The sequence below is a fragment of the Phoenix dactylifera genome, chromosome 17 (genome assembly GCF_051530095.1).
Source record: "Phoenix dactylifera cultivar Ajwa chromosome 17, Ajwa_hap1_PhDact_Kaust_v1.1, whole genome shotgun sequence".
NCBI classification, from domain to species: Eukaryota; Viridiplantae; Streptophyta; class Magnoliopsida; order Arecales; family Arecaceae; genus Phoenix; species Phoenix dactylifera.
The window spans coordinates 17118469-17134777 of NC_143206.1; the positions used below are offsets into that span (position 1 = coordinate 17118469).

General features: G+C 42.8%; 3 protein-coding genes across 3 annotated transcripts; 2 read left to right on the top strand and 1 right to left on the bottom strand.

Moving 5' to 3' along the window:
• Positions 1–460: 460 nt before the first annotated feature.
• LOC103706749 (uncharacterized) lies at positions 461–1787 on the top strand. The gene has a single exon (XM_089928181.1). The coding sequence runs from the start codon at positions 575–577 to the stop codon at positions 1652–1654; it is 1080 nt and encodes a 359-aa protein (XP_089784307.1). The 5' UTR covers positions 461–574; the 3' UTR covers positions 1655–1787.
• Positions 1788–6567: 4780 nt separating this feature from the next.
• Positions 6568–9744, top strand: LOC103706715 (zinc transporter 6). Its single transcript, XM_008790922.5, has 2 exons — positions 6568–7395; positions 9262–9744. The coding sequence occupies exons 1-2, from the start codon at positions 6661–6663 to the stop codon at positions 9574–9576; spliced, it is 1050 nt and encodes a 349-aa protein (XP_008789144.1). The 5' UTR covers positions 6568–6660; the 3' UTR covers positions 9577–9744.
• Positions 9745–11862: 2118 nt separating this feature from the next.
• On the bottom strand, positions 11863–15776 carry LOC103706716 (receptor-like protein 7). Its single transcript, XM_008790923.6, has one exon. The coding sequence runs from the start codon at positions 15337–15339 to the stop codon at positions 11986–11988; it is 3354 nt and encodes a 1117-aa protein (XP_008789145.4). The 5' UTR covers positions 15340–15776; the 3' UTR covers positions 11863–11985.
• Positions 15777–16309: the final 533 nt, after the last annotated feature.

The following is a 16309-nucleotide window of genomic DNA, read 5'->3' on the forward strand; positions in this document are numbered from 1 at the left end:
GACCGCGCCTAAATTCTACTGTCCCTTTCGAAGGAGACGACCTCGCTTATTCCCGAGGCCCCCCCTCTTCGCGCATCTCACTAACATCACTCTCAGCCGAATGACTCTCGCATGCACGCGCTCTCAACTCATCTTCTCCATGCTACCAAGATTTTAAACTCCAAGGTATGACATCACCCCCAACCCAAAGTACCACTGCTACGGACTCTTGGCTTCTTTGATCACTTCTTTCTTCTCTCTTGCTGTGTTTCGGTCTCGCTTGTTTTGTTACTTTACTAGACTGCATTGATAGCAGGTTTGAGTCCAGATACTATCATTGAAGAAGAGCTAGGGAAGACCCAAACGAACTTGTTTGTAGATGTGGGTGTGTGTGTGTATATATTATATACACTTAATTTCCAACCAAGCAACTGAGTGCAGGTTGGAAGAATCCAAAACTGGCAAGCCCTTACAAGCTACTAGTACCAAAATATCTGTTGTGCTGCTATTCTTTAATCTCTCTCACTCATCTGCCAAGCAATAAAGGCTGAACCCCAAGAGGAGGACTTTTCCTGTGCGTCTTTCTATTAGTTTAATGCGCGATATATGTCCACCGCCCTTCCGCTCCATAGAGGAGGTAAAGGATCCTACCCCACCGCAACGTTCCGCCCCTCACCTCCCATCCCATCCTCCCGAGAGCTTTCCTCCTTCCCATCACCCGAGGCTGCCGTCCCTCTGCGCCCAACCACCTCCCCCTTCCCTTCTTTTCTTTCGGGTATTTCCGGAAATGGATGGTGGGCAGCCTCCTCCCCCGATAGAACAGTACTCTCTTTCCATTCCCGGTAGCCCCAGCAGCACCACTACCAGTAGCTCCGCCACCGCCGCAGCCGCAGCCGCCGAAGCCTCCGGCGGTGGCGGCGGAGGGAGTTCGAGCAGCAGCATCAGCAGCAGGAAATGCAAGGGAAAGGGAGGACCGGACAACGGGAAGTTCCGATACCGGGGGGTGCGGCAGCGGAGCTGGGGGAAGTGGGTGGCGGAGATTCGGGAGCCGAGGAAGCGGACGAGGAAGTGGCTCGGGACGTTCTCCACCGCCGAGGATGCAGCCAGGGCCTACGACCGTGCGGCGCTGGTTCTTTATGGTCCTCGCGCGCAGCTGAATCTCCAGCCCTCCTCCGCCGCCGCGACAGGCGGTGGATCTTCCTCGTCCTCCTCGACGTCCACCCTTCGTCCTCTTCTCCCCCGTCCCTCGGGCTTCCCCTTCCCTCTCCTCCCTTCCTCATCCTCCCCCTATGCCTTCCCTCCTGTAATGTACTCCAACCCAACGGAGAGTACCATCATCGCGCATGGGCCAATCGGCTCCAGCAGCGGCGGCGGTTATCAGTACTGCGTGCCCATCGAGCAGGGACGGGTGGAGCATGGACCGGTGGTGCCGGCCCCTGCGCCTGCGTCTGGGCCAAGCCATGTCGTCGGGGCCGATACTGGTGTACACGAGGACATCAGCTCCCTTGCCGGGTCGGTGAGCTCGAGCCTGTCGCTCTCCAACCAGCCTGTGGCGCCGGTGGAGGCCACGACATCAATGCCGCTCGTGTCATCACCGGTGTGGAATTATGATGATTATGCTGAAGCAGCTTCTTCCTTGTGGGATGATGGAGATCCCTTCTTCTTCGATCTATGATGAACAAGAGCAACAAAATAGCTCTGCTGATACTACTATAGGATCGATATAGGGAGAATTAGGGTTTCTGCTATGCATGCATGCTTTGGAAGTATTCTTAAACTGCATCATCATGTTTGCTGCATTGTCTATTTTTTTAATTAATAATTTTTTTATACTTTGAGACTTGAAGTACTTTGCTATTTGTTTTGTACTGCGAGCAAAAAATTGACACTTCCAACCTTCTAGTAAGTTTATGATCAAGAAAGCAAGCAAGCAGCAGTCCAAGTGATGAGGAGGAGACTGCACCAGATGACATAGGATTAAGAGGGCATGCAAGCTAGAGCTGCAGTTTCGATCGTAGTTATATATGTATGAAGAGAACATATATATACTGCCTCTTAAAGTTTCTATTGCCTGGGCTCAGAGATTTAGCTATGCAGTGATGTTGGCACTACTCCTTGGATTAGGCCATGTTGGGTCCAGATAAAAGGTAGTACTCGTACCATGTTGTCTTGAGTCATGTCATATACTTCTGTTCCTTCAATTTTCATATATCTCAAATTTGGTTATTTTTGCAGACCTTGTCATTCTTATCATTCTGGTCGTTACTCTCCTTACTAAGATTGAGGCTCGTTTGGATGCTATTCCCATGGTATTGAAGTGATGGCATTTCTACTATTTTACTAAATTTTGTAATGAATCTTGATGAGACAAAATAAAGACTTTCTGGAGGAATTTGCTGCCCACCATCATAAATACAGCATGCTAGAATTTCAAGTGAAATCTCGGAGGTTGTTGCGATTATGAAGATGCAACTGAACTATATGTGCTATGGTTCAGATTATCATTTTTGACAGCGAATTGGATCATGTTACACATGCTTTCTCATTGATCTGTTGAAATTTATAGGGAAGTTTGGAACTTGTAGTATGCATGAATCGTTGCTATTTGCCCTTTAATTTTTGGAGGATGCCGCTTTCCAATACTGGAAGAATGGGATACGATCGATCATCTATCAAGAAGAGTAGAGAGCGGGTAATAGCCATTACCTTTACCATCAAAGGTGGTTGGTTAATTAATCAAATGGAAAGCGCTTTGTAAGACAACAAAGCAGCCAACACTAGCTCAAGATCTCGGTTTGTTTCTAATCCAATATGAAGTCTTGGATTCTGATATTTATAGCGGGCTCTGGAAGAACTGGAAGGCTGCTCTTGGATGGTAAATATCCCAACATAAACATGTCAAGAAATGAGGTGGCTGCATCTTTACCATATATATCACAAGGCAATCATGACATGTTTCCAGACCTTGAGTTCAAATACAGTCTTATGTGATTTGATGAGTTCCATTCCATGCTATTCATGTGCTTGTTTATTTGATCAAAATGACAAGTAAATAATGTCTTGATGAAGTGGTTATTCACTTTAAAAGATAAATGGTAGTGTTGAGGAGGGAAAGTTATATTTAGTTCATCTTTAAGAAAAGTTATGTCCAGTTGTTTGGGATTGTTAAATACAAATTTGGAGGGCCTTGAAATTAATATCCTCATGGCAAGGTTCTTTTATTCTGGAAACTCGGTTAAGTACATCGATGTTGCCTGATACATAAAATTATATGTCGCTCACCTAGAGAGCTCTATGCAATCTTTATTGTGATAGTGGTAATTTTTCTTCTTATGACCATTTTAGTGGTAACTATTTCGCTGTCAGTGTCTTTTTAGGTTTGCCTCTATTTTTTTTTAATCTTTTTAGTTTTACCTTTAAACTGTATCCTGCATAGCCATTACACCATATAAATGTTTGCGATCACCAGTAATGTTTTCTAAAACATATTTTTTGTCAGTTTGTTCGTGACTCTTTTCCATAATTTGAAAAGAAGTATATTGATCCATACAATGTTGTCGCCTGTAGAAAATCTTGAGCATGTTTTATCACCTAATTAACTTATTGGACGAGTCAGAGTTTTATTCATTAAAAGGTGAGCATTATAATTAACAGGGGTTTGCAGGTGCAAGTATGTCAAGTAGGATTTTCTTCAAAGGAGGACATCGGCAGCAAGTCCGGAGCACAACAGTAGAGTCTATAGGGAAAACAAAGAAAAAATTTGAAATGTATAAACATGCAATTTGGGCAACGAGAATAACCACTTGAAATGGTTTAGATTGTGAAGATCTTGATCAAAACAGTAAGACATTTTGATGACTATAATACATGTAAAAGGTTTTCTTTCTGGGTTTCTTTTTTGTGCCATTCAAGGGTTAACTGAAAGTAATTATTTCTAGTGTTATTATATGAAACTGCCTGATTTGAAAATACAATGAATTGATCAAAATTTTCTTTGGATACAAATGATTCTTGTGGCATGGTTTTAACTTTAATATGTTATCTCGTTCTACTTTTTGGTCATCCGTAGCAATCAATAGCTAGCTCATTGAGCACCTGAAGGCTGTGTCTTCTTCGATCCATTTCCCCCTTAATAAAACAGTTTAATAATGTTGTCTTCAGTAGCATTAAGTCAGGAAATCCATATTTTTCAGAGTTTAACAGGTCTTTTTAAACAACTGTTTTGTGATAATTCATAACATGACTTTCTGATATTTCTTCAAATTGTCCTTGAAGCAACCAAGACAATAACAGCCCTTGTATTTTACAGTTCTTCCATTCTTAGCATGCATGACATGCATCGCTCATGGTTCCAATAGTTTAGTTTGTTCATGCACCAACCAATTTTTTCATCAACATCACACAAGATGTATTATTGTATTATTATTTTTCGCAACATTTTAATTCTGAAGTAATCATTTCCTCAAAAAAGTTCCACAGTAGTGTCAAGAAAGTAAAGTCACAAGTTTTTTTTCTCCTTCCATATTTTAGTACTGGTGTTTTTCAGTTTCATGACATTATCTTTTGTAAACTTTTTAGTATTTACTTGTAATGCGTACCGCATGTAGTCGCTTCGGTTTAATGCTTGTTATCATACCATCCATTTCTCACATGATACCTGAAGGCCTTTCTCTTTGTGTCCTTACCTGGGATTGTTAATATCGGAATATGATTATGTGTTTTTGATATACGTTTTATCATTTATAATATGATTGCAGAATACTTTTTTTTTCACAAAATAAGGGGGAGTTTAGATGGTGTTTTTGTAACTGAAAATATGCTTGTGGTTTCTTTCTTTACCTCACTTGTCCTCCCTCTCTATGTCTCCGAGTTGCTGCGATTTGAGCTTTCAAACTAAGCAGTGGATAGTTCTCTATGTTGCTCCTTGTGGTATGTCTGTTAATGCAGTGATGCCTCTGGTTGTTGAGACTTCCAAGTTCTCTGATTGTTTGGATACCTAGCGAAGATGTGTTCATCCATTGCTTATGTACAGATTGATGCGTATTGTGTTTGATGTGCTTTATTTTTCGAAAATTATCACATTCTTCATTCCGGAGAGAGGGAGCCAGGGTTAGCCATGGATGGGCTTGGCCACCAAAGCCCTTCTCTTTTGGTCGAGATGTATGAGGAGGAGAAGATAAAAAGGTCTGGTTTTCGGTTTGGTCGAATCTGGAGGTTGATTGTTTCCAATCCTTCTACTTTAAAGTTTACCGTGTTTGGGCTGCGGGCTGCACTGTTTTGGGCTTCCCGGTAACCACACTGTCTGGATTGGTAATATGGGTAGATATGGGTAGTCTGAGAATGGGACTGGGCTGGGCTTGTTGAGATCGCAATGTGCCGTTCTTTTTGTTCGGAATTGCACCCAGGAAATCCTATTAGGCTCATAAAAGAATGGTCAACATTGGCAACCTATTTGAAATAGAAGTCTTATGCCAAGGCCCGGACCTCTTAGCTGTTTGCAAACTAATTTGTCTCTTGTACGGCTCTGTTTAGTTTGGGAGATTTTTTTTTTCTCATTATAAATTTTTTTTAGGACGCTGTTGAGTATATGATATCCTAGTTTTTCCATAATAATTTATATTTGGTTGAGCATTTACTTTTTTTTAAAAAATTATATAAAATATCTATTATATCCATAATAAAAAAAATTATTCTATTCTATCGAGGGTATGTTTGAAATAAAAATTATCCTAATTCATGGAAATTAGACATTTCTATATCCCACATGAATTTTTTTATTATTAAATAAAAAAATATTATTTTTATAAAAAAGCTACTTTCGTATTTCTATTCTACGAAAGTCCAAGAAGATATAAGATCTTTTTTATCACACTTTCCATCTTCTTTTTTTTTCAATGAACCAAATGAGTTTTTTATGAAAAAAAAATTCATACATAACAAGAAAAAGCTAATGTCCTGTGGAATGAAAATTATGATTTTTTTTCAAAAATATTCTTAAGCATCATAACCTTCTTAACAATTATTTAACCTTCAACAATTAAGAATATACGGTTTGAAATTTCTACAATATAAAAGAATTATGATAATTTTAATATAAATATATTTTGATAATTACCATAGTATAACAGGGGAGAGCTTCTGAAGGTACCAGTCTGGATCATCAATTTTTTTTGGTTGAATCCTGCCATCACTATGCAATCTATTGATTCACAGTTTCCCTGCAATCCATCCCTCATTGTCCTCCATATAAAGTTATAAACCAGTCATCCATCAATAACTTCCGGTCCCGTTTAGCCAACCCTATCTCATCACCACACAATCCTTTCATCGAACAGCTTCGAAGCATTAAAATAAATATATCCCAAGACTTCCACGTATATTCCCATAAATAACAACCATCCCTTTAATCCCCACTTTCTCGTTGCACGATGGTGGCCATTCCCCCTCTCTCACAAAAAACTTCACGTCCCATCGCTCCCTTTTTTTTTTTTGCTAAATCCATCGCTTCCCTTAATGAATCCATGAATCATTTGGGTCCCGCCACAGCGAGAAAAAAAACCTTGCTGACCCGCATTTTCTCTTCGTGGACTCCCTTCCCCTTCTCTCTCTTTTCTCTCTCACTCTCTCAGAATAGCCAACTTATTCCAAGGATTAGATTGGAATAAGGGTCGGACTGGAAGGATGGCGGGGTGCGGGCTCGGGGAGGCGGATGGCCGGGAGCAGTGGTGCCGCAACGGCGTGGCTGCGACCCACCTCAAGTGGGTCTCGATTGGGATAATTTTATTCACGAGCGCGGTGGGGATATCCTCGCCGGTGATGCTGGCCCGCCTCTTCAAGGGGAAGCCCGCCTATGCGATTTCGCTCCTTCTCATCAAGTGCTTCGCCGCTGGGGTCATCCTCTCGACCTCGCTCGTCCACGTCCTCCCCGACGCCTTCGACGCCCTCGCGGACTGCCAGCTCGCCTCCCGCCACCCGTGGCGCGACTTCCCCTTCTCCGGCTTCGTCTCCCTCCTCGGCGCCCTCCTCGCCCTCCTCGTCGACATCTCGGCCACCTCCCACGCCTCCGCCGCCGCCGCCAAGCAGCAGTACGACCCGGTCGATCCCGAGGACTCGGAAGAAAAGGGCGGTGGAAAATTACGGCCGGTGGCGGCGGTCGTGGTGCCGATGACCGGATGCCACGGCCACCAGGGGGACCGCGAAGATTTGGATGAGCAGGGGAACGAGGAGGAGAGACTGGCGAAGCTGAAGCAGAGGTTGGTGTCGCAGGTCTTGGAGATTGGGATTATATTCCACTCGGTGATTATTGGGGTCACGATGGGGATGTCTCAGAACCAGTGCTCTATTCGGCCGCTTGTTGTTGCGCTCGCCTTCCACCAGATTTTCGAAGGGATGGGCCTCGGCGGATGCATCGCCCAGGTACAATAATGAAACCCTAATTTTGGATCTTGAACTGAAAAACACTGTCACTATTAGTAACTCTAGCCATCATTATTTCTTAGATTTCTCGACAAAATTGGATTTTTCTCATAAATGATGGGTTCTTGTTGAGTTGACTCATGGGTTCGTCTCGCGTAGTGCTGGGATTTTGAGCTATCTTACCATCGGTTTATGGGTTAGAATGATACTATGAGAGTTTGGTAAGAATGGGATTTTCGGGGATTTTATTAAAGTCCAAAGATGATATTAAATGATTGTGATGCCACTGCGTGTTTGTAGGATATGGAATAGGGACCATTAACAAATGATCGAGTTGAAATTTTTAATCCTTAAGTCTGTTGTTAATAATTATATGACATTGCACCACTCCAAAAAAAAGGCTATTATATGCACCAACCTTGGTCATTTATGTTGAGATATATAATTTTAAACTAGGCTGTCTTGGGTCTAAAAAAGTTCTCACTTGATGATGTGTGAAAATAAACACTCATAAACGCAAAATTTAATTTTACCTCCAATCCAGTGCGAAAGCTTTTGCAACGGCCAATCACGCCTCTGCAATATGTATACTCCACTGTGGCAATGGAGGGAAGCTTTGTCCTAGCCTCTTAGGTGCCCTTAGATTTCAGCTCATATAAAGAATGCCTTTTTTTTCTAGGAGATATATAAGAGTAATTAACTGGATGGTGTAGGGGATTACTATAATGATCCGTGTAGATATGTATTTAGTTGTACATTGATTATTCGTTGGATAGATTTTGGAAACTTATAATAGTATCAAAAAATCCAAATGATATCTTCCGATTAGTCTTTTTGGATGAGGTCTTGAACTGTTAATAGTATGAGAGCGGGTCCGGCCAATGATCTATGTAGACTAGGGGATACTGCAGCATAGGGATATTTGAGCTAATTACGAGATAATCATGGTGTTTGTAATTGGATTTGAATAGATATGGATTTCTAGCCTGGCGAGGACGCCAGGGCTTAAACGGGAGAAGTATGTGATGACTTGTACGGGTGTGTGTTTAGTCCCACATCGGTTATTCGCTGGATAGATTTTGAGTACTTATATAGGATCAAGAAATGCAAATAATACCTTCCGGGCCTTCGGTTAGCTTTTTTGGATAAGATTTTAGGTTGTTATAGTTACTATGATTGATTGGAATGGCTGGCCTTCTCCATTTGATATATCCTTGTTTCTTAACCTGGATATGGATGATAACTTAGTAAAGATTCTCCTTCTCATTTCTGTCGGTGAAAGCCTTCTACCTCTTTTATTCTTTGGGGAAATTACAAAGGGAGTGAAGACAATAATCTGAGTCACGTCATTGCAAACTAATCCTTTCCCCAGTTTGCCATGCCACCACGTGGCCAACTTCCAGCTTGCTTTCCGCATCACGTTCTTCTTTTTTTTCTAGTTTCCTTCTTCCATCAAAGCCACAGATATGATGTAATCATATAAAGAAACCTGGAATTGGAATCTACGTGTCTGCAACCAAGTTAGAAAGTTGTGATACTGTATCAGTGGACTTCTTTATTCACCTTCTTTTGGTGGAATAAGCTTTCATAACATCATTTTATGCTTTATTAGTACTGATGTCGACAGGGCAACATGCTTTTTTTTCAGGTGGTTAATCTCGCAAGTGCTGGTAAATTAATTTCTCTATGGACTTCTTATCTGAGAGATTCATACTCCATACTCATTAGAGCATCTAAGTGCATATTATTGTTAGTAGCATGTCTAAAGCCTCAGAAATAATGGGACAGCAACTATTTTTTTTTGGTTTCCTTCATAAAAATTCATTTTGCTCGATGACTGATTCAGATGGTTATTGATGATGGCAGGCTGGTTTTGGCTTCTGGACAGTGGGGTATATGTGCTTAATGTTCTCGGTGACCACACCAATGGGGATAGTGCTAGGAATGATGGTGTTCTATATGACGGGCTACGATGATAGCAGCCCCAATGCCCTCATCTTGGAAGGTTTGTTGGGTTCTCTCTCTTCAGGAATACTTGTATACATGGCTCTTGTGGATCTCATAGCTGCTGATTTCTTCCAGAACAAGACAATGTCCTTGGAGACTTGGTTGAAGAAGGCTTGTTACATTGCATTAGTGCTAGGATCTGCTTCAATGTCTGTACTTGCACTTTGGGCATAGATCTTGAGCTTGTAGTTTCACCATATTATTATAATTGGAAATGCAAACTATATAGTTTTATATCGGATGGTGTAATATTCAAAATTATTGACAAAAACCATCTATCACACGGATCATGCTACTAAGCAAGGGCTAATTTTATCCAATGGGATTTGTTGAAGTTGGCAATATGGTTGTTGCATTTTATGTTCATCTTTCCTCTCCCACTCTAATTTCAAATTTGCAATAATTATGCCTGAATGATCTGAAATGTTAGGAACACTGAAAAATACCAAAGTTGAGGCTGAGCATAGAGTTTCTATTGCTTTGTGGTCGAAGTGGTCAGAATTAAAGTTAATAGCATGATCCGTAAAGCAGAGTAGGGTCTTCTGGTGCTGTGGGCGGCTTTTGTAAAGATGCTAAGAAGGAAAGGAAAAGGGAAAAAAGAAAAGAGAAAATAATGCCTTTCTGCGGTGATGAGCTACCCTGTGAATAAAAAAGGTATGATATCTTGATGGGTCGGACATATACTATGTTTGTACCATCTTGATGTGTTGGATATGCTATATTTTACAATACAATGAAATCTTCATGTGGTTACCAACTAAAATAAATTTGCTGGAATATGATTAATGCACTCAAAAGCTATTTCTCTGTTCAGGAACGTACAGAGATTAACAAACCCATCTGAAAAAACGTATGGATTTGGATTTGTTTCTCGACAATATATGATAATTACAGGATATAATTTGAACAAAGTTATACCAAATTTGGTAAAAACAAGCTCATACTACTTTCTTGGATACATTGGAAGAAACCTATCTTCGCTATCCTTCAGAAAGTACTTTTTTTGATACAGTTCCAAGAAAGCATCTCTTGAACTTTTCCTGATGATTAAAAAACACGGTAATTGGACTTTGTAAACATTTTGTTAAAGCCCAAACAAACGATTATACGTTACATGAGTGAGCCCACTGCCTGCGGGCGTTAATCAAGCCCTGCCCATTGTAAAACCAACCCCATAGGCAGCTTGTCAAGTGGGACCTCATGACCCGGGTCAGCTCATTGCACTTCCAGCTGAAAGAGGGAGGGACTTAGGGGAGGAAAGGCAGCACGGATAAGGGCAGGAGGATGGGAGAGTCCAGTGGAAATCCTGTTCCAATTTTCCGGTGTCATCTTGTTTAGCCATGCTATTATTTTCCTTTTGAAGTCGCAGAATACTTAAAACTTGGTTATAGTTTTGGATTATTAGTGAGAAAAAGAATGAATAAAACATCACTAATACATGTCAAATAACTGAAATTTATACTTGGATAACCTTTGTTACTTGTTAATGGTGAAATTATTTTTATCTTTTTTTGAAATAAAGATATCATTGCCCAATAATATTAAGGTTGTGTTCAATTTGTAGACCTTTTATATACTCTCGAATCTTGCTCTAAGAATATACGGCTATATCATTGTCCATCTACATTCGAACGGAAAATATGATGATAGTGAAAGTTCTCAAAAGTCAAAAAATTGGACCTACGCTATTCAGATCATCTTTCTTTCAATTATCTTTTTTCCTGGCTACTTGAACATTGATGTTGTACCTGCTCATCTGCCTCTTGTTCTTTTTAGACTTGTCAAGCAAGCTTTCTAGCATGTCCATTTCTAAAAAACGAGAAAAGCTCTTGTATCAATATATATGTACAAGTACCACAATTTATAAAAGGTTAAGATCATTCTAGCTCTTTCTTGCTAAATCAATATGCTCTTAGAGAATCCCGCAACGTTTTATCTCATTGCGCTTTTTTTTCAATAAAGAACCAATGCACCAATGCAATGGACGCTGTCAAACGTCACAACGCCCTCTAAGAGTATGGAAAATTCGGGCTTGGGTCAAGGGCCACTAAATTATCTAAAAGACTTGTGTCCGTCAGACTTGCCGTAGTATGCTGCCCAAAAGACCAAGTACCCACATATAATAATCTAGAGGGATGAATTGAAACGGCGACACGCACAAATTAGAATCTCAACCAAACCTTTGGTTTTGTTTTCCAATGACTTGAGAGAAACCCGGCCGTGTTCATACGGTCAGCTTTGCCGTTGGGCAGCGGTTTGACGATCGTCGGTAAGCCAAAAGAGAGAGAACTTCGTGGGTTTAAGAAACGCTTCCCACGGTTTTAAGAAACGCTTCCAACGTGAGATCTCGTTTTAGTCGATGAAGAGATCCATTGGTCAAAGTCGGCGAGCTGCTCGTAAGTCAACAAAATTTAGGTTTGAAGAGCTTTAACAAGTACAAATAAAAAGTGCAAAAGGGGGTAAAAAAAATTGAAGATTCTTCAAATGAATCCATCTTCCATCCTTCTACTTGCCGCAGCTTACTATTATGTTATATATGACTGCTGTTATATACACAAAAACAAAGAGAGAGAGAGAGAGAGATTATTCTTCCGATCGAAGACAAGAGCATTCGACATGATGGATTATGACTCGACCCTCAACAAACTGTAATTTAGTACAGAAGACGCAGAACCTTCTGTCCTCCTCTTCCATGTCCAGGGAGTCATCGACCATGTCCTCATCCCCCACCTTCCCATCACCACAGGTGTCATAAAGACATCGAGGAATAACGGGCCAAAGCAGTCTATCAACAAGCTTGTTGTACCACCTCTTCCCCTTAGTCCACACCATAAGAGGCCCCACTACCATAGCCAATCCCACTCCAAATCCCAATCCCGTGAATATGAATTGCCAGTTTAGATCTATCGAAGACTTGGAGGACTCTGGCACTGCAGGAGGCTTCGCAGAATTGCATTGTTTTGACAATGGGCTCCCACATAATCCTTCATTCCCTAAAAACGAAGCGTTCGTGAACGTAGAGAACTGACTAGTATCTGGTATTGTTCCCGATAAATTGTTGTATGAGAGGTTCAAAGAAGAGAGAAAAGTAAGAGAAATCAGCTGCTGGGGAATCCCGCCTGAGAGGAGGTTTGAAGATAGATCCAAAGACTCGAGCTGCAGCAGGTCCCCAAGGTGAGGAGGGATTTCACCTGTAAGAGCATTGTGCGACATGTTTAGCACCACCAGTGAATTGAGTTCCTCAATCTCCCCCGGGATGCCACCTTCGAAGCGATTACTTGAGAAATCAATGGATGTGAAGATGGTCAGGGTCTTCACTAGCGTCATCTCCTGCCCTTTGAATGTGACTGTGACACTGTTCTGATAGTAGGGTGATCGGCTGAACTCCAGGTACTTGTAATCCACAGTGGAGCGATTAGTATCTGAACCAGCCATCATGGCTCTTAGACTCTTGAAGCATTCTGGAGGTAAGCTGCCGCTGAAGTTATTGGAAGACAGATCAAATATTTGCAGCATCTCAAATGTGCCATTGCTGCCATTGTTTTCTGCAGGAGGTCCAACATCGCCATAGAATTCATTGGACCTCAGAACAAGGACGCGCAGTGTAGAAATTTCCCCCAGCCAGTATGGAAAGGAGTCGACCATGCTGTTGTTTCCAAGGTCTAGAATCTCTAGCATTCTGCACCGGGCCAAGGATCTGGGCAGCGAACCGCTCAGCTGATTACCATTGAGATTTATTGTCCGGAGAGCACAGTTTTCGTCAAAATTCTGAGGCAAGGCTCCCTGAAACCGGTTGCCCCGCAAATTCAGTATGCCCAAACCATTGCTGCCTTCCAAAAGGCATGATGGGATCGAACCGTTCAAACTGTTGTCTGAAAGATCAAGGACTTGGAGATAGCTCGCATTGCAAATGGAAGGAGGGATTTCTCCTGTGAGTCCGTTGCTAGACAGTGAAAGGAAGACGGTGAAATTGAGATACGCACCGAAATTGGATGGGATAGAGGACGCGAAGCTGTTGTTCGAGTAATCCAAAACAATGGTGTGCTGCGGGGGGAGAGGAATAGGTCCTCGAAGCATGTTGGCTTGAAGATCAAGCATCATTGAACCGATATCGGAAAGATCGGGCGGAGGTCCCTCCACACTGGTAAACATGTTAAAAGAAAGATTCAAGTAATTGTAACTGTAGTTCCCAATACTCCATATCCACTGGGGTATACTGCCGCCAATGCTGTTCATTGAGAGGTCCAGGGTGCTGACTCCATCCTGGAATCTCAAAAAACCAGGAAGCTTGTTCAGATTGCAAGATACCAGTCTCAACGTGCTGATATTGGGGAAAGAAGCCCACGAAGAATTATCATCTCCATCTATTACTGACAGCCTATTATTGGAGAGATCCAGATTCGAGAGATTCCTCAAGCTCCGGAGCAAGTCTAGCACCACTGTGCCGCTGAAGTTGTTTGATGAAAGATTGAGAATTTTTAGCCCTGAGAGCCGAAAGACCGACTTAGGAATTGGTCCCTGCAGCTTGTTATTACTCAAGTCAACATTTGACAACGTGGAAGAAGGATCTGAAAACTCTTGGAGATGTCCGGAGAACTGGTTCTGGCTAAGCAGCAAATTCTGTAAAGATGGTAGGGAAAACAGCCATACAGGAATCTCACCAGAGTGTGAGTTATTTGTTAGATCAATCACTGTGAGATTGGGAAGCACTCGGTTGCCAAGAGAGGAAGTTATCGATCCACTCAGCCTATTATTCTTAAGTACTACATCTGAAATGCTTCGCCATCGAGCCATCGAAGGAAGCTCGCCACTGAGATTATTGAATGAGAGGTCCAGATGGACCAACTGGGTGAGGTTGCTAAAAGAATAGGGTATGGCTCCAGAAAATCGACAACCCGAAAGCTGCAATTCCGTCAAAGACTTGAGATTGCCAATAGACCCAGGTAAAGTCCCGGAAAAGTTCGTGTTGGACAGAACCAAACTTTCCAAGGTGCTATCTTCGGGGAACCCAGGCAAATTCCCAGAAAGATCAGTATTGCCCGACACATCAAGTAACGCCAAATTCCTGAGCTGAAGTATCCTTGCCGGAAACGATCCTGTGAGCCCACAAGCACTGAGACGAAGCATGGTTAAAGAAGAGAAATTACCAAAGAACTCCGGCACACTGGAATTCAATCCATTCCGATCAAGGCGAAGTTTGGACAACGACCGAAGCCTGGAGAGCGATGAATGAATTGGACCAGAGAGAGAACAGGATACCAAGCTCAGCGCTTGGAGGCCAGGGGTCGAGTCGGACACTGCTGTGCACCACTCGGAACCATCAGAAGAGATGTTGATGCCATCGAGGTAGAGTTCCCTCAAATTGATGAGGTTTGCAATTAAGGTTCTGAGATCAGGATCGCGAAGCTTGAGCGATGTGGAAGGTCCCTCCTCGATAAAGAGGGTAGAGAGATCGAGAGAGACCAGCTTCGTAAGCCGAGAGATGCCCGACGGTATCTGGCCGTAGAGGCCGGCGTTGGAGAGGTTGAGGCGGGTGAGATTGGCCAGCTTCTCGAACCCCGGCGACGGGAGACTTTGGTTGAACAAGTTGTACGCAAGGTTGAGAGAAGTCAGGGAGGTGAGGTTAAAGAGGATCGGATCGATCCTACCGGATATGAAGCGGTTGCTGAGGTCGAGAGCGGTGACCCGACCCGAAGAAGCCGGGTCGCAGGTAACGCCCTCCCAGTGGTCGCAGCAGTCGGTGCCCGACTTCCAAGATTCGAGGTTGGTGGTGGACCTGTTGGTGGAGAAGCCTTCCTTCAGCCGGAGAAGGGCGGAGCTCTGGTCCTGGAGGCATTGGGCCACGGCGGTTAAATTACCGGCGAAGATCGTTAAGGAGGAGAGTACAAGGAAAGGCGAGAGGACGAGGAGTGAGGGAGGTCGGCGACGATTAGTCATCGGGGAAGAGAACTGGAGACAGAGGAGAAGGAGGGTGGGATGTTTTCAGAAAAAGAGGGATCCATCCACCAAGCAGTGGCCGACCGTCGGTACGGACGGTCGCCGAAAGAAAAGCGAAGATAGGAAGAAAGACAGAAGATGGAGAGAGGAACGCGTTTGGCCGGCCAGTGTCGATGGGATGATGCAGCGAGAGTTGAGTTTGGTGCTTGTGGAAGACTTTGGGGAGAGAATTTTGGCAAATATAAACACGGATCTGGATTTGGGGAAGGTCACGGACCACGAAGGTGCGTAAACATCGGCCGGAAGCGATGACTCGCATACGTGGAATCCGAGGACTAACGCTCCATTATTTGAGTCTGCGACCGTCAGTCGTGGAGATGAGAAAGTAGAAACGGATTTCGGAAGTCTCTAGTCCCGCCTTCTGCTGGGGTGCAACCTGGAATGATCCTCGTAAAAATCGATGGACGGTGATGTGTTTGCTTGATATCCACAACGAATGATCAGTGGGGTAACAAAAAAGTCAAAAAAAGAATGAAGTGGTCAAATTAACTAGTATAGGTGGGGGTTATTCGCCGAGTCCATCATCTCACCGTGGGCCCCAGCATAGTTCTCCATGTGACTGGTTCGGGACCCCCCGCTGGATTAGATCTTCCGCGAAGACTTTCGTGGTTGCTTGGCGGTTTTGAAATTGCTGTGAATTGTTTGGTGCCCTTCCACCGAGATTATTATATATATAAAAAAAAGTACGTCAGGTTTCATCTTGGGCTTCTAAAATGGGAACCCAGGCTGTTTTTTAAAATTTCTTTTTCACTTGTGGGTAACCATTTGTAGTTTTTTTTAAAAAAAAATTAAGCTCCTGTGAAGAGTCAATAGGCCTTAGGCTGTCTTCTGTTATTGGATTATTGGTATTAGACATTCATAAGTTACAGTATAATATATGATCCTTGACTTAGACTTCTCGTAGATGAGA

Excerpts from the sequence above, each read along its gene's own strand:
- LOC103706749 (XM_089928181.1), top strand. The coding sequence starts at position 575 with ATGCGCGATATATGTCCACCGCCCTTCCGCTCCATAGAGGAGGTAAAG.
- LOC103706715 (XM_008790922.5), top strand. The coding sequence starts at position 6,661 with ATGGCGGGGTGCGGGCTCGGGGAGGCGGATGGCCGGGAGCAGTGGTGC. Across the intron at positions 7,396-9,261 it reads TCGGCGGATGCATCGCCCAG|GCTGGTTTTGGCTTCTGGAC; the intron begins GTACAATAATGA and ends TGATGATGGCAG.
- LOC103706716 (XM_008790923.6), bottom strand. The coding sequence starts at position 15,339 with ATGACTAATCGTCGCCGACCTCCCTCACTCCTCGTCCTCTCGCCTTTC.